Source organism: Eucyclogobius newberryi, unplaced genomic scaffold, assembly GCF_026437365.1.
Source record: "Eucyclogobius newberryi isolate DKJ021-1_F unplaced genomic scaffold, fEucNew1.0.hap1 SCAF_2, whole genome shotgun sequence".
Classification (NCBI taxonomy): domain Eukaryota; kingdom Metazoa; phylum Chordata; class Actinopteri; order Gobiiformes; family Gobiidae; genus Eucyclogobius; species Eucyclogobius newberryi.
Window position 1 is genome coordinate 18,156,747 of NW_027315834.1, and position 26,882 is coordinate 18,183,628.

General features: G+C 42.5%; 1 protein-coding gene across 3 annotated transcripts; it reads right to left on the reverse strand.

Moving 5' to 3' along the window:
* Positions 1-1,756: 1,756 nt before the first annotated feature.
* On the reverse strand, positions 1,757-25,206 carry ptpro (protein tyrosine phosphatase receptor type O). Of its 3 annotated transcripts, XM_072453937.1 has the most exons (27): positions 24,828-25,206; positions 17,894-18,155; positions 17,155-17,310; positions 16,558-16,710; positions 15,362-15,856; positions 15,030-15,191; positions 14,767-14,963; positions 14,404-14,524; positions 14,143-14,336; positions 13,945-14,056; positions 13,698-13,861; positions 10,375-10,495; positions 9,926-10,059; positions 9,712-9,850; positions 9,289-9,409; positions 8,788-8,856; positions 7,656-7,739; positions 6,545-6,580; positions 6,101-6,182; positions 5,946-6,036; positions 5,793-5,869; positions 5,525-5,659; positions 5,309-5,431; positions 5,070-5,224; positions 4,732-4,867; positions 4,524-4,647; positions 1,757-4,158 (listed from the first exon to the last, which is right to left on the reverse strand). In XM_072453937.1, the coding sequence occupies exons 1-26, from the start codon at positions 24,936-24,938 to the stop codon at positions 4,546-4,548; spliced, it is 3,732 nt and encodes a 1,243-aa protein (XP_072310038.1). In that variant the 5' UTR covers positions 24,939-25,206; the 3' UTR covers positions 1,757-4,158; positions 4,524-4,545. The 3 variants fall into 3 exon arrangements, with proteins under 3 accessions (XP_072310038.1, XP_072310039.1, XP_072310040.1); XM_072453938.1 differs by lacking the exon at positions 7,656-7,739; XM_072453939.1 differs by lacking the exons at positions 6,545-6,580; positions 7,656-7,739.
* Between the last annotated feature and the right edge of the window lie 1,676 nt (positions 25,207-26,882).

The following is a 26,882-nucleotide window of genomic DNA, read 5'->3' on the forward strand; positions in this document are numbered from 1 at the left end:
CTGAAGCCGCTGCTCAGTGTCTGGAGGCTGAAGCCGCTGCTGCTCAGGGGTTGAAGCCGCTGCTGCTCAGAGGCTGAAGCCGCTGCTCAGAGGCTGAGGCCGCTGCTCAGGGGCTGAGGCCGCTGCTCAGGGGCTGAAGCCGCTGCTGCTCAGAGGCTGAGGCCGCTGCTCAGGGGCTGAAGTCGCTGCTGCTTAGAGGCTGAAGCCGCTGGTGTTCAGAGGCTGAAGCCGCTGCTGCTCAGGGGCTGAAGCCGCTGGTGTTCAGAGGCTGAAGCCGCTGCTGCTCAGGGGCTGAAGCCGCTGGTGTTCAGAGGCTGAAGCCGCTGCTGCTCAGGGGCTGAAGCCGCTGCTGCTCAGAGGCTGAAGCCGCTGCTCAGAGGCTGAGGCCGCTGCTCAGGGGCTGAGGCCGCTGCTGCTCAGGGGCTGAAGCCGCTGCTGCTCAGAGGCTGAGGCCACTGCTCAGAGGCTGAGGCCGCTGCTCAGGGGCTGAGGCCGCTGCTCAGGGGCTGAAGCCGCTGCTGCTCAGAGGCTGAGGCCGCTGCTCAGGGGCTGAAGTCGCTGCTGCTCAGAGGCTGAGGCCGCTGCTCAGGGGTTGAAGCCGCTGCTGCTCAGGGGCTGAAGCCGCTGCTCAGTGTCTGGAGACTGAAGCCGCTGCTGCTCAGGGGTTGAAGCCGCTGCTGCTCAGGGGCTGAAGCCGCTGCTCAGTGTCTGGAGGCTGAAGCCGCTGCTGCTCAGGGGTTGAAGCCGCTGCTGCTCAGGGGCTGAAGCCGCTGCTCAGTGTCTGGAGGCTGAAGCCGCTGCTGCTCAGGGGTTGAAGCCGCTGCTGCTCAGGGGCTGAAGCCGCTGCTCAGTGTCTGGAGGCTGAAGCCGCTGCTGCTCAGGGGTTGAAGCCGCTGCTGCTCAGGGGTTGAAGCCGCTGCTGCTCAGGGGCTGGAGGCTGAAGCCGCTGCTGCTCAGGGGTTGAAGCCGCTGCTGCTCAGGGGTTGAAGCCGCTGCTGCTCAGGGGCTGGAGGCTGAAGCCGCTGCTCAGAGGCTGAAGCTGCAGCTCACAGTCACAGGTTGAAGCTGCTGCTTTTTCTTTTTTTTATTATGTGCTGTTTATTATTTTGGTGGAACTTAACCTAGTCCATTATAATACAGCTCTACGTGGACCTAACTCGATGTTCTATTAAATCAAAGTCCAAAACAATAATTAAAATAATGAGAGAAACACATTTACCCAAAAGTGTCTCCACTGAGGCTTTTCTCAGTGGAGACTTTGATGACTAAAGGCTTTAGCGTCCTCTGCTGTCCTTTAATGTGAACTGCAGTAGGCCCTCATCTTATAATGTACCTTTTTACACCCTAAGATCATCTCTGCTTTTCTCATTCTCTTTGTCTCCTATGGGTTATATAACACACTATAATACAGTCTAATGTAGCCCAATATAAAAGAAGAGCTGCCGTTCAGACGCCATCACAACATAATAATCGTGCTTTTCAGCTCCGTTATGTATGCAACATTTTGAGGACTTTCTCACATTCAAAAGATGTACCAGCCTATCCTGTTTTAAATTGTTGATCTGTATAGGTCAATGATTAATACAGACGGGAGCAGCTAAAATGAATATTGTTAAAATACAGACTTTTGTTGTAATATGAAAAGTAAGAGAAACAATCAGGTTCAGACATTTCACAGCGAGATACAAATGTTCACAATAGAATCTGAAAACCACCAATATCAGTGATTATTCATGAATTACTGGTTCCTTCAAAGTAATTGCAACATTTTATTTAGTTAAACACACACACAAACTTTGTGACAGTAAGTCCAGATCTTCCCTCAAGTTTTAAGTGACACAAGAATGCACAAGAATGGCACAAATAAGACGGACATGTTTGACTGACACACATGAAGCAAGACAAAGTAATGGAACAAATGTGCAGTGCTAAGACTTCAGGATCTGTCCATTTGTCAGCGCGTGTTTTGTCAACAGTTGTAACAAAGTGCATTTCTTCAACTACAGATAAGTCCAGTAACACCAGAGTCAAAATAACCAAATGCTTGGCTCAGGTAATGATTCACATACACAACAAATTAAAACAAATCTAAAAGCAAAAGTCATTCCACAAGAATTACTCAATGATGATACGTAATGATCAGTAGAAACTGAATGGTATAGATAAAAGCGGTATATGTACAGTACATGTGATCTTTCATAGTGAAATGTGACCAAAGGGAACAGGTAACAAAGGCCACATCATGTGAACACTGACAAACCCAATGACCTTTAACCCGCAATCTGACTTGACCATGAAATACTGTGTGGTAAAAAGAAAACAACAACTACAATTCAATTAATTTTGGCCTCGCAAATTGAACCAAAAAATCAAATCCAAAATAAACTTAAAACTAGAATTGCAGTTCAAGTAAACACCATATATGGTTACGAGTTGGGTTTTGACATGACTCTGGTAAAGACGGGGCATTGCATTGGCACATTTAAAAAAGCTGTAATAAAAATAAACACGTTTGTGGCGCACACTCTGTAATGCTACATCCTGTAACCTTTAATCAGGTCAACTACTTTCTGCTCACTGACATTCGATCGTTACACATGAAACCTGGAGTCGTGACAAAAAAACAAAAACAAGGAATTGTCAAAGAGAGACTGTCTTTACAGTCGAGTTTCAGACTTGATATGAGCCAATCAGACGCAGTATTTACCCACACACGGTGCTATCGATGACGCATTGGGGGGCGCGATGGCATTTCTTTCAAAATTCACTGCTTTTCTTACACAACCTCAAATGTATGTCAGCTATAGACATGTCTTTCTTTCATAAACAGTAGAGGCACATCATATAAGCTTTCTAGAAATAAAATCACCAATATTCAAACACCAAATTCACGTCCTATTTATCATTTACTCGAACTACTTTGAGGCACTATTATGTCTTTTTGTTTGTTTTCTAACCTTTCTGCACGTTGTACCAATTATATCGCTTGAGTAAGTATCCAATGTGAAACCGTTTAATTTCAGTATTTGTTTATACATTCATTTCCAGTGACGCTTCGTGTAAAGTGCATTCGTGAGCCAATTACAGCCTTCGACCAAATGTGGTTCTGTAACAAAAGCAGAGAATATTTGAGGAGTCCTGGATATTTCTTAGTAGTTGGTACATTTTGAAAGGGTTAGGCCAGGGACTTTTTTGTAATACTTCAGTCTATGTTCAGTCTTTCAGTGTAGATTTATCAATTTCTCTTTTGAAATTGAAGTGTTCCTTCTTCTCCAAACAGGTCGGCTGTTGTGAGGAACATGTCTGTGCAGCATTGGACAGTCACAACATCAACAGCAGCACAAACTCTTCCCTTCTTCGGTCAGAAAATCGGACGGCCCCTTCTGCTCAGTGCAAAACCGACTACGTTTAAATACCCACGGTCATCACTGGCCCCACTTTCAGTTTGTTGTCTCAGCTTTCTTGTGCAGACCAAGCAAACATTCAGATTTTGTGGTAAGATGGGGGAAAAAAAGAAATGGAAAAAGCAGCATTTTGACAAACAAACAAAAAAATCTTCCAGTGTCAACTTCAAATCTTTGCGTTAAAAGCGTCGGTGCCAAAATGATTGTGCTCTGGACAATTGGTTCTCCCTTGAACACTTGTTTGCTGGATTGACTTTTACCATTGTAGCTGTTGTGGCAGTTCAATAGCAAGTTTCGAACACTATAGTTGGCATCGTTAGTCCCTTTCTGGGTGGCAGTGTAGCATATTGGCCACCGTGTCGGGAATGCTGCGTCCACACGAGACAAACCGAAGTCAAAAGTGAGGGTAGAGTTGATGCTTGACGGGCCAGTGTGCGAGCTGGTTTTCCAACGTCTCCTGAGATCGAAAATAACAACAAGAAATGCAGAATGCTGACTCTTCTCCGAATGTTTGTCACTTCAAGTTTTCTGAAAGAGTACGGACTGAGGAGACACCCAGAGCTGTGCCACAGTTGAGAGGGGCTGGTGGCGATCAGTGAAGGCTTCATAAGGCAAAGCTCCATATCCATGCGGTAACATCAATTCAACATAAAACGGATTTTAAATACATTTCTGCAATTTTCTGCTGTTTTGTTTTGGATGAAGCGATTCTTCTGCACAGAATGGATGCCTGAAGCACAGGAGGTCGGGCAGCCTAGAGGATGTACAGGGGAGAGAATTAGAAAAGAGGAATATATTCCACTAAAGTAACAAAAAGCAATCACAGACGGCAAAACAAAATCTTAGTTGAGAATATGTTTAAAGAGGTTTATTTTTAAGCAACCAACGTTTCAATCACTCACTCAGACCTAACCAGAGACCCCTGGAAACGGTCAGAAGAGCTAACGGAGGTGACTTTAGCTTTGTAATATCTAAAGATCCCGCAGGCAGCACTTATTCAGCCAATCAAACTACAGAGTGAACATAAATAAAGTAAATCAGAAAGTCCGAACAGGGCCCATGAAAACGTTATGTTAAAGGAGTAGCTCATGTGTGTTTGTAGTGCAATGATTTACTTACACGTGAGGGGAAAAGACCATCATTATGTCTTGCTAGCGTTCTCATAGATAACATCAGAAGTGATGGACTGTTTCTTCTTCTGCCACATTAGCAAAACACACTGATGGATGAACACAAACTGCTCCTATAAGACAGATTTTAACACTTATTTTGGTCAACATCCCAGTCAGGTCACGTCAGGCCAGGTTATGATGATGTGATCGCTTACTTCAGTCTGCACCATGGACAAACGATGTGATCTCATGTCAGAGACCATTCCCAGGATGTCCACAAACTCGTGCTCGCGGATGTGCTGCATCAGACGGTCCAGAGCAATAAAAGTTCCCGTCCTTCCGACTCCAGCACTAAAACACAAGTGCAGAAGCCAACGCACTTCAGACAGAAAGCTCTCAACAGAAGACTCACGTTTATTCATTGGGATTTATGAGACACACTCATATTTAATGGATTGCATTATGTCACAGACCATAATATAAATCTTACTTGGAGTAAGCGATGTGGTCTGACATACAAATTACATTTTCAGTTTAGAAATAAAGCGAGTACCTGCAGTGGACAATAACAGGGTCTTTGGTCCTGTTGGCCTGCTGGCGGACAATGTGGACAAACTGCAGGATGCTCTCGATGGCATTAACTGTGGGGACGCCGTGATCTGGCCACGACGTGTAATTCAGATGAAGCACATCTAGACTTTCATCCGCCTGCAGGGGGCAGTAGACACAAAGCGTGTTCAGGACATTTTCTTGGTAAGTACATCAGAACATCACATTTAATTAGATGCTCACATATCCCAGTCTGAACTTCCTGATGATCCACTCGGGTGACTCTGTTTCAGAAAGCATCTCTACACTGATCTCTCCGTACATGACAGGCTCGTCTGTGAAGGGCCAGTAGTGGTCACACTTAACCTGAAAACGCAAACACACGGCTCAAAAAGTAATGTCCATGGTAACTGGTAAAACATGTTGCCATCATTCTTTGCTTTAGAAAAACAGGCCTACCCTTCGTCTCTCGTTGCACTGTGTGAGCATGACTATGATTGGGGATTTCTGCTGCAGGACCATCTTCCAAAAATCGTTTCTGGTTTCCGGTAATGGACCTTGAGTGGCAATGTATTCCTTCCCATGCTTGTAACCCTGTATAACAAAAAATAAATAAGTTAACACTTTACAGCTGTGAATTATTTCTGTCTATGATATGAAACATGGAATACAGCCGACTTGATAAATGAATACATTTTAATACATATGTATAAATAAGTGGACTCACAGGGATGTAGTTGGCATTTATATAGTCTGAACCTTCATCGTTGAGCATAGTGATCAACTTCACTCGACTAAAATCATCTGCAGATCAAACAACACCATAAGACAATTCAAATATTGACTAGAAGTTATTGAACAGCGCGTGGCTAAATCTTACATGGAAGGATGTTTGTGTAGCGGTTCTTCGGCCTGTTAACTGGCAAGTCAGCGGCATCATGGGTAAGGTCTAATCCAACACTTTTGAGTTCCTACAAAACAATAATTTACCAATCAAGAGAAGGCCAAATGATTTGGTTCATGTCTGAACTGTACCTCAAACTGCAAAGAGAACTTGTAAGCCGAGTCTTTACTCATTTCTTTGAAATAGGCATCAAAGTCGTCCAGCTGCACTGGGCTGTGAACACAAACACGAGCCAATGTAATATATTAAGCATTTAGCACATCACAACATTAAATGTGCAAAAAAGCAGCAATTGTGGATTCATCCTATGCAGTAGAAACCAAAGTATAATAAATATAATAGAAATAAAATAGAACCCCTAACAGCGTAATGATGCCAGATTTGGACACGTCTGAAAGTGTAGCTGTCTGAGTCACTCGAAGTAGAAGTGCAGTTCAATTCAGCTGGTTTGGTTCAGTTAAATCATTTTGAAGGTTTTTAGTGAAATAGCGGACATTAAATGCAGTGAATGCAAAAATAAAAACAAAAAGCACAGATAGACAGCACAACATTATAGACAGTTTTAGTGGTGTTACCTTGTTAACTTCCGTTTCTTTAAAGCTGTCTTGCTCCTATAAAATATAGAATAAAGTCCTTATGTTGTTCATAATTGCTACAGTGGTATGACTATAGTGGCTGATGATGTAGAGTGTCAAATGTAAACTGTATACAATGTACATCAATAATCTATTAGATATCTATTATTGTGTATTTAAAAAGAAAACAAAGCAACATCAACTTTAAATGTCAAAGGTGTCATGTAAATATGTATGATATGTTGCTTGATATATTATATGCAATGTTTTTCAATATGTTTGACTATTATTTGGGTTGTACAACAGACAATGCCAGCCCCACACATGTGTACCATGCAGTGAAAGGCATGCAACAGCACATATAGTATTTATAGGAAGAATGATTGATCCGTCTCCTGTGTCTACTCAGTGTGGACTTGTTGCAAGGTGTATTACCATACTTCTTTAGCAAGGGATTCATCAGAAACATGCATAGGTAAACTAGAATAACCACAGTTCTACCATCTAAAGCTCTGTGTTATTTCTTCAGTGATTGCACAAAAAGGCAACATGCAGCAGTCAGAGTTAGCACTTAGCTTCAAGTTAGAGGACATACATGTAAGCAGTCAAGACAGACACACCAGTGGGACAACATGAAACATAAAAACTAGTTAAATTATTAATAAAATGATGTAAGTCTGGCGTTAGTCTTTATTGTCTCTCATCGATGACTTCCCAAACTTGACTCTGAATTTACTAAGAGATTGTAATAATATTTTAACCGATGTATAAAGGATTCGAATGCAAATGAAATGACAGACGACCAGAAATTCCAGAGGCCTCATTTAACTACTTCTGCAATCTTAAATGGTTTAATTATAGATTATCATGTGACCCGTGGAAAATTACCCACGCACTTTGCACAAAGTCCAATCGAACATGATGAAGTTTGACACCATGTAAACTACATACTCAAATGTTGTTAGACTACATTAAATCTAATATTGTCCATGTCATTTTGGGTCAAGGAAAAACATACAGGAAAAACACCAGACTTGAATATCTGTGGGTGGTGGCTCTGCTACAACATGCCCCTGAAGTGCAATGTTTTGGCCAGTAGTTGCTTACTTACCAAGGATTAATATAAAAAGCCAAAAGATAGTCAGTCCAAAGGCAGGATGGCAGTAGGGTAAGGAAGGCAAAGAGGCTCCTTCGCCTGAAGGGGGTTCAAATATACAAAATAAAATAAAATCACAAAAAATAGAGGGAAACAAACACCAGGGGGCGACAGGTTGGGGACAGAACATGACGTTCCATTAGTAAAAAGGCAAGAGCTTCACATTAGTGCTGAACACAAAGTTACAATGCATTACACTGCCTTTCAGAAAGTCCTCCTTGTCCTTGGGTCGGACAACAGGAATCTGTTTCTGCCAGACGTCAATGGCCACTCTGTCCAATTTTACAATCCCCAGCCTGACATTGAAATTACATCACAGGGTCCCCTCCAACTCGGCCCACAATGAACGGCCGTCTCTGAGGCCCTAGTCACTTTTAGGTGACAGCAGATACAGAGGTCAATTTGCTGACCCCACGGATCACCCCTAACTTGTGTGCTGATTGGTCAAGTCTCCAATGAATCAGATACTTTCACTAACTTGAGTTTAATCACTGTTCCACACACCGAATTGAATGTTTAAATATAATTTGACTCCACCTTCATAACATAATGACTTACGTTATCTGAGTCATTGGAGAGAACACTTCTGCAATGTAAAACAGTGAGATCTGCCAGCATGCACAAGTAAAGCAGAAACACAACTCGACTACCACATTCAGACACTTGATGGACATGTGCTTTTAGTGATGAGAGTTAAATTACAAGAGCAGATGGAAGCTGCCTTAACTGACCGTCTTTCAGCTGTTATATTAATCACCAATGCATCAGTTTAAACCTTTTTTCAACTGACTCACGAGCAGCACAATTAGACATTATAAGTAATTTCTACACAAAAATAACAATGAAAAAAAAAAAACTTGACATGAAAAATAAAGTCGCACTGTGAGTGGCTGCACGTATAAAATCTGTCAGCAACAAACGCAACGCAACATACTCAGACACTAATCTTCCTCCAACTCCTAACAGGGCTTAACTAAGCTTTACATCACTGGGTCTTTAACTGCAACACGCTTAACGACACACAAGAGCAACGCATCTTATAAACACACTTCAGCAGCAGTAAGATGCTTTAGTCATATTTCCCTACCAGTTATAAGGGAGTTTTCCATCTCTTTCAAATGAGGGGAAATTGACAAATGTTTCAGCTCCACAGTCCCTGAAATAGAAACAAAAAATGTTCGATGTCACAGCTGCAACAGCGAAGTCTACAATATTTGATGACTTGACTGATCAGTAAATAAGGGAAGTGAGGGACGAAAACTGAAAATGTTGTAATAATGCAATAATGCCACTCTCTTTTATTTATGTATATACTCTTTATAAAACTGTAACAAGATTACATGCCCATGAATAATGGAGTTTCTATTTTACAGACATAAGAAAGTTAACTGTTGAAAAAATAAAAATAACATTTAAAAGGGGAAGGTTTTAGTTACTATATTTAGAAATGCTAATTTCACAGTTTTGGCCAACACCAACTTATACATTTAAAATATACACTGTAATGTACTGTTCATATGCATAAGAAGCAGGAAAGTCTGCTCTAAAAATGGGCCTTCTTCTCCCTCATCATGAATGAGTGACATACCTGGTCATATGCAGATGTTTTTTGCGCAGCACAAGAAGGAAGAGCGCGAGCAGACTGATGAGAAGAATGCTGAGGACTGCCAGGGCAGAAATAGCTGCCACACTGGGGTTCATTTCTTTGGCTGCAATAGAGAAATAATATGACAAAACATCAAAGATATTCATACAAACAGAACAGACTTCTGAGTGAGGAAGCCTCTCCGCTTGCTCCCGTTAGAGGGCGCAGGGTTCTGAAGTGATAGATCCTGTCACTTATGTTACATTCAGAATGTCTTCCTTCACAGGACTGCTCCATTCTTTCAATGCTTTGAGACAGATTGTTTTCTGCTTTCCTGCTTTCTGCTTGTTGTCTGCTTTCAACATACTGGATATACAGTATATGGTTAACTTTCATGTGTACACAGATGAAGTATTTCAAACCAACCAATGGTCTTGATGGTGATGAAGGCAGGTTTGCTGGGAGTGCTGTAGCTGAAGCTGGTGACAGTGCAGTTGTATGTGGACGAGGGCAACAACCCTGAGACTGTCGCCACGTGAGAGTTCACAGTTTGAGGCTCACGGGACTGAAGAACAAAACAAGTCAGAGAGGATTTGATGTTTTAAGTGGTACAAATGTCACAATATTCAGGGTTTGTTACCTTAAACTCCTTGCTCGTTTTGTTAGGGTTGCAATAGATCTGGTAGTAGTCCACAACTCCGTCGTCAGTCCACAACAAAGTCACAGAAAAGTGAGTGGCATTTACTGCGTACAGAGACTTTGGTGGAGCCGGCTCTGAGCGGGAGAAAACTCAAATGTAAGATTTCCCTTCAAAACTTCCTCTTAAGCAAAAAGCTGCATGTGAGCAAGAGGAAGTAGACACACACTTAAAAATATATTGGTGAAAGCGAAAATACTTTTATGGGGTTATAACTGTAGCTTTTACAATTCCATTTTGTCATGAAAGAGACATATGTACAGTACATTTTAGAACTGAAACTGCAGATGTGTGCAATACACAGAGGAATACACTCCTGTATTCCTTTGTGTTTTCGAGCAGCTGCCGACTGCCGCGGCACATGAGTCGGAGGTTGTGTGTGTTGGACTGACCCAGTTTGATGATGTTGGGCATGGAAGTGTTTCTGCTGCGCTCCGTGCACGCCGTCACCGTCAAGTTGTAGATGTCTCCAGGAGGCAGGGGCAGACTGGCCCGCATCACGTTACGTGTCACCTACAAAGGATTCAACTTATTACTCCACCATTACTGAACATGCAAAGTCATACTAGTCACAGATGCCTTTTTAGACCAAATGTTTTGAAGATAGAAGTGTCAATTTTCAAGAAGTGTCTTGCCCAGGAATTCAACGACAGCGTGCAAAGGTGGGAGTGGGAATCAGACATTTATATGTTTTTTAGGGATCAGGAACTTCAACTAGTCCCAGAGTTTAAATATGAATTCCACAAACAAAAAACATGTCAAAATTAAATACAATATTTCCAATTTTAATCAAATTAGAATGATGTTTCTGCACTTTAAGGTCTTTTCCCATGTAAGATATTGTATAATGAGCTGGTCTCTGACAGGAGCAACAATATTGAAACCAATAAAGGGGATTTATAAAAAAGCATTGTAAGACCTAAAAACCTTTATTTTATCATCAATGTAGTATCGTTTCAAAGTATCATCTGTTGAGCTTTGAAAACTTTATAACATTTAAAAACGCCAGGCTTAAAAGTTTACATGTACTGGCTCCACCTCCTCTCAAAGAGCACATCAAATACAGGAGCACTGCGTGGAGACCCACCAGAGCCATAAGCAGGAGGGACTGTGAGGATCCTGCCAGAAAAGCTACTTTTGGTCCAAATGTTCTGTCCCACAAGGGCTGTGTTCAGTGGAACAATCTGCCCACTTTTGTGAGGGAGGCGCCACCTTCACAACCTTCAAAAGTCACTTAAAGGAGAGACTCATATCAGCACAAACCTGTGAGTACAAACCTTTGTGTCTAGATTAGCAAATAACAATACAAGAAACAACCTAAAAGATGACATGTTTTGAAGTATTAATCATATTTCAAGTAAACCTATGGCTAAAAGTTAATTAAATTAGTTAAATTATAAAACCTCATACCAAACCATACACAAACTCAACTTCACTGTGCCCAATGAACAAAACAATATATAAAACATATTTTTGGTTGAATAAATGCATTTTCTATTTGTCTACTACGGCCGGAACACACTACAGGATCATTTGTACTTAAAACAGCTGCAGACGGAAATTTGTGAGGGAGTAAAAAGTGGAGCTATAGTCACATACAGTCGAAGGTAATACGATAATGAACTCAGAATGCTGACATGACAAATCCTCTTCAGTCACATTGTGACCCCACAGCATGCCATCACTGTTCCATACAAATAGAAAACCTGCCAAAAGTATTACATTCAAATTAAGATCGCTTCACATGCTACAGCAGAATTAATATGCCATACTCCCAAACTGACGCATAGAAGTCTCATTCATGGAAAGCCTATGGGACCATTCAAAGTTACAGATTTCAGGAAAATAACTTGAACTTATAATAATTCAATTTATAATAATTTAATTTAACCTTCATTGATTTGCTTCAAACTTGGCACCGTTAATGTTGATGTACTAAATATTATCGGAGTGAAACTTTAGTCATGTCTCTTTATCAAAATCTGAGATTTGGGGGTTTAAAATGGGGCCAAAATCTTTCTTTAGTCACAGGATTGTTGGTGGAAAATTATTACATTTAATTATAACTCTTTATACTTTTTATTCAACGTTATATAATTCTTAGACAGTATGACTTCAATTTGTAAGACACGGTCAATGTAACATGAATTTAAAGCAACATCAGTGTAACAGTGAGGCATGTTCACTCGCCAACTAACTATTTACTGACATAATCTTGTATTTCTGAAGGATTTGGCCCGTAGGCTTTATTAGACAGGACAGCTTAGCGTGAAATGGGGATGAGAGAGAAGGGAGGACATGCAGGAAAATGTCAGAACTCACAACACTGCGGTCGCCTGCACATGGAGCCTGGCATATGTGCTGTGCCTTAACCACTCGACCACCGGGCAAGACCATTTCTATGTATTATCATTTCCTGTGGTCTCTGGTGCAACACTGTCTTTTGGGGCTTTTGGGCTTTTGGGGTCCTGGGACCAAACGAGGCCGAGTTGAAACAAAAGACTTGAACTAATAATGGCCTGAAACAAATCAATTATATAGGAGAGGGGCTGGCTCCTGGGTTATAGCATTTCGGATCAATACTGAACTGAATTTAGTCATTTCAAACAACAAATAGCATATTCAGAGCAGGCGATGCCGTGTTGTTTTGAATGTTTGTAGATGTGAAAAGAGCTACAGCCGTGTGACAACCGTGAAGAGTGCTGTACTCAACACTCAAAAGATTTTTAAATCTAACTAATTTAATTTTAAAAAATATACACAAAAAGAACAACAAAAAATGTGTCAATTCCTGTAGCGTGAGTATTTGTAATTACTACCGGTAGTTACTTTCCGCCCCTGGTGCTACAGCAAAAGCCAATAAAGCCCAGTGTCAGGTGCAGACAAAATGAGAGATACAGAGGAGCAGGACATAAACATGGGAAATGGAAAAAAGGACAAAAATGAATAGCATTAGCATCTATTTCTCTGCAAATTCATGATACCCAGAATATAAAACATAGCAAATAATCCAGTTTGAAGCGTTGTTTAAAAATAAAAAGTGAGAAAAAAGCAAAAGTAGACCATACCGGTAAATCCACACTGAGGATTGTTGATGCTGCTGCAGATTAGTTGCAGTGAACACAACAATAATCGCCAGTTTTCTGTGCTAAATATTTTTTCTGATAAACAATAGCACAGTTTTGACTAGAAGTGCAATGATCTGGAAAGCAAGTTGTTTATACTTCAGACAGGAAACAGCTGATGCTTGGTGCGCTCGTTTTGTTAAATCACAGCTCGGGATCATACGATTTTAAATCATACCATGCCTGTGGTCTTTCTCATGTTTGAAAATGTGTGCTAGTCTTTAATGTTCTTTAAAAACCTAATTAAAATATGATGCCAACATTAACACAGGACAAAATTAATGCATATTTTGTTTTATGTTGAAAAAAATATATATCTATATCTTACATTTCCTGTAAATGATAAAGACTTTTTCAAATGCACTTAAATACCTTTTCTGACATACGAGTAACATTGTGTTCGTCGTTTAATGGAGGAAAAGGAACAGTCGGCGCTATAGCGGTGGAGACACTACATCATTCTTCTGCACTAATTGAACCATACACTGTTCTCAGAAGAGATAATCAATAGCCAGCCAAATGCTAAGAGACAATTCCCACAATAGGTAGACAAGTAGGAAGTGCACAGACCAAAAGAATGAGTGACTCACATCAATAGAATAGCTTTTCTCAGGACCCTTCTTTCCAACAGCCACGATCTGCCAGTGCAACATCCTAGAGTGGGACAGGTCAATGAAGAGCTCCCCGTATGTCCAGCGAATGTACAGGACGCCATGGGAGTAATCCACTGATGAGATGTGAGGGGCTTCAGGAGCTGAGCAGCACAAAGACACACAACACACCATAACCCACAAGACCATTTTGACATTTACACATTTGATTTTCAGTCTGCTGTACCTGTTACAAAGCTCGCAGCTGAACTATCACAGCAGCTGAACGGCGGGTCACCCCACGTTACCATAGAAACACGGAAATTATAATACCAAGCGGGCAGCAGATCAGTTACTCTCTAGAAATACAATTAAAATCATTTTTGTAATTACCATAAAATGTTGATTTGGTTATCTATACAGTGAGCAGCGCATGAGCACTTACCACAGACGCAATGACAGAAGCGGTGGCAGCGATCTCATAGTACGTGGTCCACTCTGAGGTCAGGGTCACCGGGTTGAAGAAGAACGTCTGCAGCACGTACTTACGAAATGCTACATTGTACGGGCGCTGCCAGCTCAGGATAACTGCAGTGGGACTGAGTGGATAAACAGCCAACTCACGCACTCCTGTGGGCTCTGAAACATGCACAACTGCGTTCAGCATATACTTAATGAATAATGACAAAACATTGCATCTTCTGACCTATATCAATGATGACAGGTTCCGACGGGGGGCTGATGAGCGGCCCGTTAGTGTGATACACCACCACCCTGTACTGAGCCCCGGGCATCAGGTTGGTGATGATGTCACTCGTCGAGTTCTCCTGAGACGAAGCAAAAAGAAGTTTCAATCCAGATAATTCAAGATTAATTCAACCTAACCTAATTTCAGTTTAAGTATATATTTGAAAAAGAAAAGCTTAAGTGAAATTAAATCATATTCACTTATGTGTGGGGTACAGTTTGTCCTCTACAGTCAAAAAGCCCTCAGCTATAAATTCACAGTACAAACCTTCCTGTTTGGACATGCTCTGAGCGCACATGTGATAAAAGTGAAGGCGCGTACCTCACTGCAGTAGGTGTTCTCCATTCGCTGACTCAGACTGGGCTTCAGACAAGTGGTGGACATCACAGACACCACACTGCCATTGTGGTTCTCAGAAGACGGGGCCCAGGACACTGCAGCCGTGATCGAGTCCAGGAGCCGTACGCTGACCATCTGAGGGCGCTCCCTGAGTTCCTCCAGCAGCTCTCCACTGGGACCTGCGGCAGAGACCGTGTTAACCACAACACTTCAGCAGCCAACAGTGGATCGCAGACTGAACTCACTGAGGTAGAAGGTGAAGCCTGTGTCAGTGGCACTCTCTCTGGCCTCACATTCACCAGTGGTGCTCAGCGTTGTCACCTGCACATGGTACGTCCCTGCCTCTGTCAGCTCAGTGAAGAATTCATGAGTGTTTTCATCCACCGTGGCAGTTTCTGTGGAGTTTCCTGAGAATTGAATGAAAATAATTGTATAAAAACATAGAAAATACTGGTCAATTCAATCTGACATGCTACAGTGAACATGAGAACTGTGGAGTTAGATGCATTTTTAAAGGTTTACATGGGACAGTACAGTTCTGTAACATGATTTTTGTCAGAACACAAATATCTCTGACCATCTCTATAAATATAGATGTTAAAGCCGTCAAATGCAGTGGGAGGTCGGGGGGGCAGCCAGCGTAACTCCAGCAGGATGGGAAGGATCGGCAGTTTGGTGGACACGACAGAGGGCTCTAGGGGCAAACCCAAAGCTGAGCCTGGTTCATTTGAGTCCTCATAATCTGGAACAAGTGCATTAACAAACTCCTCCTCTTTATCCATCAAAGCAGGATCTTCAGTCTGAGGTTCCTCTGTTGTCTCAGTGGTGCTGACATTGTTACCGTCTGTGACGTTGAGACTCAAATTGAAAGGAACAGAAGTGACGGTCAAGACTGCTTCATCTAAACTGTTCTCATTGTGTTGGGCATCCTCAGTCTCTGGTGCCTCTCGACTGTGGCGCCTGTGTATCTGCTGGCTCCCGTCAGACAGCTCGGTCTTTGGGGTCAGGCTTGGCAGGGCACCCTGGCTCAGGTGGACAATTTTACGAGATATGTTCAGAGGAGGGAATGGCACTGTGGAGAAAACACAAGACACGGATGTCAGGTGACCAGCTGTGTAAGAGCAGTCGATGCCTTAGAAAACATCAAAAAGAAAACAACGTCCTGGTCCTTGAGCCCAGTTTAGCCCGGATGTATACTTGGTTTGGTCCTGATTTGGTCCTGGTTTGGTCCTGGTGTGGTCCTGGTTTGGTCCTGGTTTGGTCCTGGTTTGGTCCTGTTCTAGTTCTGTTCTATTCCTGTTTTAGCCCTGTTCTAGCCCTTTTCTGTCCCTGTTCTGTCCCTTTTCTGTCCCTGTTCAAGCCCTGTTCTAGCCCTTTTCTGTCCCTGTTCAAGCCCTGTTCTAGCCCTGTTCTAGCCCTTTTGTGGTCTTGTTCCGGCCCTGTTCGAGCCCTGTTCTGAACGTATCCTATTAGAACAAAAGCAAAAATGGACCTTCGGTGAATTAGGTCAAATGGACATTTTCCCTTTACATTTCTATTCATGCAGAATAGAAATAATACATATTCATCAACTATATCAGGTTTAACTGTAAATTGAGGTTTAACTGTAAACTCTCTCAGAGAGTTAATCACATCATTAAAACGTGCCTCTTCAGTATGGCTCATAATGATGGTTCGTTGCCTCGTCAGTGCGCTGCAGTGAATGCTCCCAGCTTCCAGGTGGCATTTACGACAATTAATAATGAACGAAGAATAAGGATTGGTCTTGCTCACCTGTCCTGTGATGCAATGTGGTGTGGGTGATGTCGCTGTGAGTGACCAGTGTGTTTTGGTACACAACGGCCTCAGAGATCAGTTGGAAGGTGATGTTACGGTAACACATTCCCGGTAACCAGTGTCTGAATACGGATTTTCCCCTGAAGAAATCTGCAAAAAAAAGAGGGATTTATGATTATTAGCATGTCTGCTGAACTACAGCACGTTCAGCTGAATGTTTCTTTCTGTTGTGAGCGAACAGCCACCAAAGACCTGAAACAGTACAGTGAATAAAACAAGAAACACTTAACACACTTCAAATACAACTGGAAATGCATGCATTTCAAAATAATTCACTGGTTAAATAATAGTGCAATTATTGTTATTGTAATATCTGAAAAGGCCATAACCACGTTCTATATTAGCTATAAATCAGACTTTGACCAACTGACTAGTATATATATATATATATTTTTAATCTGAGTGATTTGTTAGACATGAATTAAATAAGAATTAAGTTGAGGAATCAGAAAAAGTAATAACACAAACAGTGATTGCATTTCCAATAGTAAAAACTATTTTGATAACTAAGATAACTCAGCAGGTGAAACAAACCTTTGTAGAGCATGAAGCGCCTCTCCTGACCCTCTGTATAGCTGATGTTGACACGGCTGAAGACATTTCCAGGTGGAGGCTCAATCTGAAACACCACACCCGTCTCGGGAGACTCCTTATAATCAAATATTCGCACACTCCGCAGGGGCAGAGGCTCTGAGGATGAAAAGAGACGTTCACAAACTTAAATACAAAATAGGATGGGATTTAGGAAATTCTTTTGTCTTAAAAATGCAATACTTTGAATGTTTTTACAGTATGGCATTAAACTATGTTTACAGTGAGTGGGCTTCCCTCTCCACAGATCTGTGTCACCTGCTTGTCTGCATGGAGATAGACGCTGTGGATGCTGTGGAACATTCAAGTCCTAACAATAACATCCCCATGGAGACAAGCAGGTGGCAGATCCGCCAATAGAAAAGTTACATAGTGCACCTTTAAATGTATTATTTCACATAAGCATATGCACATTATCAAAGTCATGCATACTGGTGATGATACATGGACCCTTTAGCCACCGTGCCTCCAGTACGTTTGTCTGGAATATGAGTGTGCTTCTGGGAATGTGGGACAACCTGGATGTGTCTTACGTACAGGGCATCAAACATGTACTGCCCCAACCAAATAAACTATCATAATAGTAATAATAACTATTTTTTGTTTCTCTGAGCAACATTAAACTGCGGCACTCCACTTTCCCCTTGGTCATTGGATGAAACCGGGGTGTGTGGTCACTTACTTGTGAGGACAGGCACAGTCTTGATGGGTTTGGACCAGTACTGCCCTCGTCTGGTGAGCAGTCCCACAGTGTAACAGACCCCGTGGAGTGAGGTGTTGAACAGCAGTGGCTCACTGGTGTTCACGTACTGGACCACACTGATGCGTGGCTCTCCACTGAACTGAGCCGCATAAGATGTGATGTTCTCCTGTAAATCCGACGGCTCCAGACTTGCCGTGATCACACCTTCCTCATTTACTGTCACCAGGAAGGCCGGCGCACTCTGGATGTACACACAGAAAAGTAGACGCTCAAAGAAGTGGTCTTGTCTGTGGCTGAGCAGAATTGCAGTGTTGCATTTGTTAGCCAGACGTTCATGACTCATGAAGATAATTGAGCTAATAAATTGATAATGACACAGCATTTATACCAGCAAAATACATATAATCACTTAAATCTTTTTACCCCCACATTGTTTAGTTTTAAAAGAGGATCAAATTAACAGCCACCCAGCAGCTTCTTTCACTATCACAGACAAGACTCATGTCTAAATAATACATGATTTTGTCTCTTAAAACCCTTGCTGTCTCAAAGGTCATCTCCACGTTCCATCAATGCCGTTTAAATCTAAATAAACTGCCTCACTGATGGTTCCAGAGTGACGGAGCCCTTCCCCCTTCTCCTCCAAACTGCTTCCATCCACTGGCTGCGAGCTGAGTTTTGGGGGAGGAGAGCATAAGGGTATTTCTGAAAGAGGGAATTGGAAGCATCTTCAAAGAGACCTCGGGGGATTCCAGGGGAGAGAATCAGACACACTACTATGTGGGTTTATTAGCATGTTTGTAGAAAATAGACGGGAGCATTTGATAGCACTTGCGAGTAACCAGACACATACATATTAATGAAATAACCAACACAACTTTAGCAAATATTTCTAAATAGATATTCAAAATATTTGTCCAGATGTAACTAACCTGGCTATCACCAAAGCAAATAAATGGTAATAGCTTTGTAGGAATGTAAACAAGTAATCATGAGACATGTTCAGAATTAACCACCCTACTGGCATTAGAAGAAAATCTGAAAATTAAGTGGATTAAAAAAAAAATTGTCTCCAATTTGTCTCGTCAGTTTCTGAACCAGTTTATGGAGCCAACATTAATTACAGGCTCCCTGCAGGTGGATCTGGACCCCTGCTGCATTACATCACAATGGAGTCCACAATCAGGACATAGAGGTCACTCAGCTGACCTTTGTCACAGTGGCAGACGCCCACGTTTCACCGGGTTTAATGAGATGTTCAGCAAAACAAAATCAACAAGATACAATATGTGTCACAGTATTCTACAAAAAAGTAGTTCCGTCTTTAGTCCTTCCTTTACTGATGAAATATCTGATGGAAACAAACTTGTATATAAATACATCATCATCTCCAGTTCAATCTCAGATTTACAACACTGCAGCATATATGATATCACTCATAATACCACCATAATAGTAAATAATAATAAAAACAATATTAAAATGACGGTCAGTGCCAACAGCCAGTTTGTAACGAAAGGTCCATTCGCTCTTCATACAAGTCTCTATCTGTGGCCGTGAAACCAGACCCTGATAAACGTGTGTGGGCAGCAGCCCCCGCTCTGGAAAAATGAACTGGTCTTTACAGCTTCCCGTTGTGCAGGTGACGGTGATGCTATCTGCTGTTCTTTCATTAAAGTGAACAGTAGGAGAGTCTGAGTTGCAGTGAGGATCGTATGTTCAGCCAAAACACCACAGGAACAGGAAATAAGGATCGAGATAAAACAAATTTTCTGTAGGAGCTGTTTGCCTCTCCCCACATAAGGTCAGACAGTTGTAACAGCCTTAAAGAAACAAGACTGTTAAATGTGACAAATGAACGTTTAGCAGAAATGAATGTATGAACTGACCACTACATGAGGATAGTTAGGGTTTCCACATGTTTGCGTATGGACCCAGTAAAGGTTTGGACCAGTTACCCTCTGGTTGTCTCACACTCTACAATACCGTTTTTTAAGAATTGCAATAAAAACTGAAACACACACCGTGAAACGATGTTCGTTCCATTCAGGGAGTTGCCTGATGCCCAGCGTATGTAACATTATGTTTGGTTTGGCCTGTCAAGGTGTTGCTCTGGTGTAATTACAGCAGTGCCTTCTGAACCGAGGCAGCAAACGGGCGGAAAATAAGATGGTGAACAATTAGCTTCAGTTCAAGATCAAACATTTTAGAGAGCCAAATGGAAAAGCACTAACACATTAACACAAGAAACACTTGTCTATGTTGATCTTCCCTTCTAGGCGCATTGTGCATTACATGTAATGATTTAGCCAAATCATTGATTTGATATTACCGTATTCTCCAGACTATAAGTCACACCTTTTTTCATAGTTTTTGCCGGGGTGCGACTTATACTTATATTTATACTTATACTCCGAAGCGACTTAGATGTGATATTACTTGTTATTTTCACACTTGCAACTGCATTTCGTATTCGGAAAATACGGTACTATTGTTATACCAGCACATGCACCCTGACACAAGCCTCTACATATGGGATTCAGACAAAGGCTCAAACATTAAAGAAAAACATTAAGGAATAATATTATCACTCAAAAATATAAAAATATAAAATTATAATATTGCAATAACAATTTAATATTCTTGTAAACAGTGCTTATTTTGTAGGTCAACATCAGCACAAACAACAATAATTTCTGGCACATTTGCAGAAGTCTCAACTACAGAGTTGTGACACATGATATCTAGATCTCTCTCTATCGCTCATAGAAACCTAATAATCACACAAGAAACAAAACCGCACTCTCCTCAGGGGCGGAATTCAGGGCAGAGAGAGAGAGAGAGAGAGAGAGAGAAAGAAATATATACCAATTCACCCGATTCATGGGCGCTCAGTCGTCACCATGGCAACAGAGATGAAAGGAGGGACATGTTTGGGGAAGGAGGAGATGCTCGTTGGGTCTGTCTGAGTTAGGATTACCATGGACACAGAGCAGAGAGGAGCATGCTGATGCTGTATATCGGATAAAGGCTGATTCAGAAAAGAAGAATACTTTATACGTAATAAGTTTGAGGACAAGGTTCTAAACAAGTCAACAGCTAAATGTTATAACTACTTCTTGGTTACAGTTACTGCTAAATTGGCAAAACAGTTTCAATATTTCTTATGAAATGAACTTGCTTTTAGAACATGTGTAAATAAATGGACTAGATGTATACTTTCAGCAAAATATGTCTAATTTGGTGGCTTTGTATGGTGGTGCATTACAAGCCTGGCATGTGAGGACACACGCTCAATGCAAACACACAGGCGTTGTTCCACGAGAGGAGCCGGGGAATGAATGGAGCATGTGACCCTATGAATGGGCAGTGAGGGGAGGGTGGGGGGGTCAGGAGGCGGCACCCTCAGGCAGCTGCCAACATTATCATGCAAACCTTAACAGTTTTTGTTTTATAAATGGAGGAAGACGGGCCTCTGACAGCTCTGACCAAAGACCATTACCCTATGAATAAGACCAATGAGGTCCACCAGCCTGACTTGGCATTCACCCATCAATCTTCTGCCGTGCCAAGGGTACCTATGTATTTTTACTCAACTTTAGAGTCCCCTTGGAGTTACGTTTTATGTAAAATTCACAATTTGTCTAAATTCGCAAATTGACATTCGCAAATTGACTCTTGGATGAGAGTCGAAACGTTTTATTTTTCTCTAAAACTGAGTCCAGAGGAATAAAACTGAACCTTTTTCTACAATGGAACGCTCCTGGACAAATGAGGGACTACACCGATGTTTTATGTATATATCAAATTTGATCAGTACAGTACATTTGAAAAATAGATGAAAACGTTACAATTCAGTTCTGCAATTTAAGTTCAACACACACAAATTTGTCTCTAAATTAAAACACAGAAGTCTTCACTGATGCTGCTCCAAAGAGAACTTGATGTGTTTCCCATCAGAGTCATCCCAAAGACCTTGAGTCTCACTCATGATGCTTTCACGTGGTGTCGGCTAAACTGTAAATACTAAGTCGTTTGCGCTGACGACCCGAGTTGTGACGTAGTGATTGGTGGAATGCAAAGTAGAATTACGTAATTACAAATGAGACGGTTGCAAAATATTTCATATTAAGTGAGTGATACAATTTGAAGAACTACTTGCAAAGTATTGAGCATGTTCTCTACATCTGACCAAAAGCCCATGAACGCACACAGGTGAGCCAGCTCCGCCCATCGGAAGTGTTAGACAAGCACATGAAAGCAGCATTAATCCACACTGAGGTCTGGGATGACACTTGAATAAAACTATTATTATAATCAACTCTATTAGGCCAAAACCTTCACTTGCACAAACTGAGTGTCTTTAGGCTCAAGGTACTGATTTGAGATGTGGGCTGCCTTTTGAATGATCATTACTGAGAAAGGAGTGGAATGATGTTGTACTATCCAGATACAACACAACAGCATGATCATGTGTTTTAGACGGATGCACATTTTGAGTCATCTTTTTAAATCTTTCACAAGCCTCAGAAGACTATTGTTTGGTGAGTGTAATGCCATGGCTAAAGTTAAAGGGAATAATCTAATGTTGGGTTAATCTCTGGATGTGAAAGTGTACTACTAATCTGACCACAATCGTCATGCACTTGTGAAGAGTTCACAGTCTTTGCTCACACGAGACGAGGGTTGAATCAGGATAAATTCGGTATGTAGAAACACACTGAGCCTATTTGCACTGCTGAAAACTGTGGCCTGTATAACACTTATGTAAGCTGCCCTTAATAACACAGAAACCAACAGAAGTTAGCCTGAATATTTTGGGTTATTTGTTTTGTCCTTAAAGCTTTATAAGGAGAACTACCAGACAACACAAAGGAGTTTGGCAAGTTTAGATCTTTAAGTTCAGTCTTGGTTTAGCTTTGGTTTAGTCCTAGCTTAGCTCTGAAAAGTAACATATTTGGCATTGACTCCTACAACTTACGTTACAATGTTTGGGTATTGGATATTAGAAAATATGCTGAGATAAGATTACAATATTTCACGATACAGAGGTTTATGAGCAATATTAAATTATATTATCTGATTTAACAACTTGCAATCTGAAAATACACAGGAAAAAACATCCTTCTATAGCTCTGCCAGAAGGACTTCTGTCCAATACTAGTACTAGACATTGCCGCTGATCCAGTAAAAATGGCTGGGTATCAGTTCCGAATGAGTAGACGTCCTGTTTGGGCCTCTAAAATGATGAAATATAGACAACTGACGGCCTGATGTTGTCTTAGATCCTTTCAAACCATTAATACAGAGCTGATCTGTAGTACATGAAGTAGAAATAATGGTTACATAACATATTTGGATCAATTAAGTCTGTTTTATTAAGGAAATAAAAGCAATTTTCTGTTTCTAAAAGATATTTAAAGCCAAATTATTGATATCAGAACTGAAAAAAAAATGGATATGAGCATCTCTAATTGTGGCTCTATTTATCATATCAGATTATACGGTCATGAGGCGATGATGTGGACACACCATCAAACACAGCATGGAGGATCCGACAGGCACACTCTGACTTGCTTTGTACGCGGCCTGTCACATGCCACTTCAGCCGAGAACAGCATCACTCAGGAGGTTGCGTTCACTTATATACCGGTAGGTCAATAATATCCAATACATATGCAGGGCAGCTCAAATTAATAGTGCTAAAATGCAGATTTCTGTTGTAATACAATGAGATCTTAGGTCTAGACGCCAAGAGAAATCATCAGGTTCAACATTTGTGAATTCATGCAAAGTACAATGTTATGACTCAGAACAGTGGCTCTTGCATCTGAGGCGACCTATGGGATTGTTATCATAGAAATAATCCATCAGTTAACCCAATGTTAAACAAATGGTGATCTGAAAATGCTAATTACTAAACTCTGGTTCAAATCAGGTTTTTCCACTGCTTTATTGTGTGTTTTATCTTATTTCACATTGTTTTTGATAGCTCTAAACACTTCAGCATAAGTCTGTGATAAGATAAAAGTGCAGGCAAAGTTACAATCAACAAACGACTCTTCTGCTCTGACTGACGGTTGTGCTAAAATACTACATTTAAAAAGGCACGGCGTAACTTTCATGGAGATGATATTGCGTTGTCTTGAATATTGCACTCAACATAGCATTAAATCTATCCATCACCATGGAGACAAGCAGGTGACGAGTAGATGAGTGTAATGGCATTAGATTCCAGGCAAACCAGAGGCAGGTGGAGGAATGTCTAGCAGAAAAGTCACGCGGTGCACTTCATTTTATCCAGGCTGTAAAACACTTATTTGAAAGACAATCCCTGAAAATGTAACTAAAATTGCAGGCGTACACGTGTTATTGTCCCTGAGCTCTCCAGGCCTGTCTCTGACCTACTGGTCCAGGGGCTGTAAACTGACTGAGGAATCGGCCACATCCATCAACATTCGGTCGTTAACCTGAGGGATGCTGCGCTCCCGGTCTCCGGTCCCCGGTGATGCTGCGGCCCCAAGGAAGATGCGGTGAGTGCGACCCGCTGTGGAGCAGGGCCAGCCCGTACAGTGATGTCTGTGTGAGACAGACTCACGGAGAATGACAGACATAGAAGGAATCTCTGAGGCTGCAGCCGACTGACCCACTTTCCGCAGGACAAAACCAGCAGCTGCCTGACTTAACCAAGCTGCTCTGCTGTGCCACGGCGTCTCCACGTCCACATCCAACACGCACTCTTACAAACAAGACACATTTAATACAGCCATAATACCGGTCTTATTTTAGACAAAACCAAAAATAAAAAGAGCTTTATTTGCTCAAACAAAGCGGCGCTGCCGCTAGCCAACATGACACGAGCATAAGGACGGCGCGACATCCATAAGACGTTAGCGAGAAAAAGCGAGCTTACCTGAATAAACCAGTAGATATGAAAGACAACGATGAGCACTGAAGCCATTATGTCCTTGCGTCCAGCACACTTCAAGCACAATGTATGTTTTTTCCTCAGTCTGCTGCACATCCAAACAATGGCGATTTTTGCTGCATCGGAGCGCAGCGCGCTGCTCCTGCTGTGGCTCAAAGCGCACCGCGTTTACACATTTTCTCACAATGCGACTCCATCCTTTTGCCCCTCTTTGTCAGCCCGTGTGTGGAGTCAAGTATGGCGAGGAACCGAGGTCCATCCCGCGGGCTGGAGAGACGAGAGGTCGGCGTGGTGGTCTGGCAGCGCGGATCGGGAGCTCCCACCGTGAGGCTGTGGCCCCGCCCTTCTCCGGAGGCTGCGTGGACCCGGGTCCTGGTCTTCCTCAGCCTCCACCTCACCCCCATGAGGGTGTCACCCCCATGATGGTCTCACCCCCATGGCCTCACCCCAATGGTCTCACCCCCATGAGGGTCTCACCCCCATGGCCTCACCCCAATGGTCTCACCCCCATGAGGGTCTCACCCCCATGGCCTCACCCCAATGGTCTCACCCCCATGATGGTCTCACCCCCATGGCCTCACCCCCATGATGGTCTCACCCCCATGATGGTCTCACCCCCATGGCCTCACCCCAATGGTCTCACCCCCATGATGGTCTCACCCCCCATGGTCTCACCCCCATGATGGTCTCACCCCCATGGTCTCACCCCAATGGTCTCATGATGGTCTCACCCCCATGGTCTCACCCCCATGATGGTCTCACCCCCATGGTCTCACCCCAATGGTCTCATGATGGTCTCACCCCCATGGTCTCACCCCCATGATGGTCTCACCCCAATGGTCTCATGATGGTCTCACCCCCATGATGGTCTCACCCCCATGGCCTCACCCCAATGGTCTCACCCCCATGAGGGTCTCACCCCCATGGTCTCACCCCCATGATGGTCTCACCCCCATGATGGTCTCACCCCCATGGCCTCACCCCAATGGTCTCACCCCCATGATGGTCTCACCCCCATGATGGTCTCACCCCCATGGCCTCACCCCAATGGTCTCACCCCCATGATGGTCTCACCCCCCATGGTCTCACCCCCATGATGGTCTCACCCCCATGGTCTCACCCCAATGGTCTCATGATGGTCTCACCCCCATGGTCTCACCCCCATGATGGTCTCACCCCCATGGTCTCACCCCCATGGTCTCACCCCCATGATGGTCTCACCCCCCATGGTCTCACCCCCATGGTCTCACCCCCATGATGGTCTCACCCCCCATGGTCTCACCCCCATGGTCTCACCCCCATGATGGTCTCACCCCCCATGGTCTCACCCCCATGGTCTCACCCCCATGATGGTCTCACCCCCCATGGTCTCACCCCCATGATGGTCTCACCCCCCATGGTCTCACCCCCATGATGGTCTCACCCCCATGATGGTCTCATCCAAGTATGATGTCTGAGAAGAGGAGCCGGAGGACATACACTCTGGCTGTAGCTTATTTTATTACAGGCCACAAGAGAAATCCTTTGTCTGCAGAAGTCTCAAAAGAAGCTTGATTCATAAACATATGTGCAGCTGTCACGTTTCTGTTTATGCGATGGTAACTTAAAAAACGTGCTTGCTCTTAATAAAATTAGAAAATGTTCAAACATCCAGGCTTCTTGTCCATCTGGATTAGCTTGCTCACGTGCTGAGGTTTTATTTGTGAGTCCAGTCTGCTCTCTAGTGGCGAGACTGGTGAATGTTTACCGCCCCCTGCTGGGGAAATTAAATGAATGGATAATGTTTATACATAGCTGTTTATAGCTATGTATTATAATTTATTTTATTGTAGAAATGTTTTGGCATGTTGCTGTATCTTTCCGATACTGATAGGCACGTGGTTATTTACTGTTTTGAAAGCCTTATTTCATATATTTTACATTCATATAATTTCTCCTTTGCTCAGATTGACTGAGTTGAACTGTTGATGGGGTTTAAATGCACTCAAATACATTGTTAAACAGTTACCATAATGTATGTGCACAACAATGATGGTATTG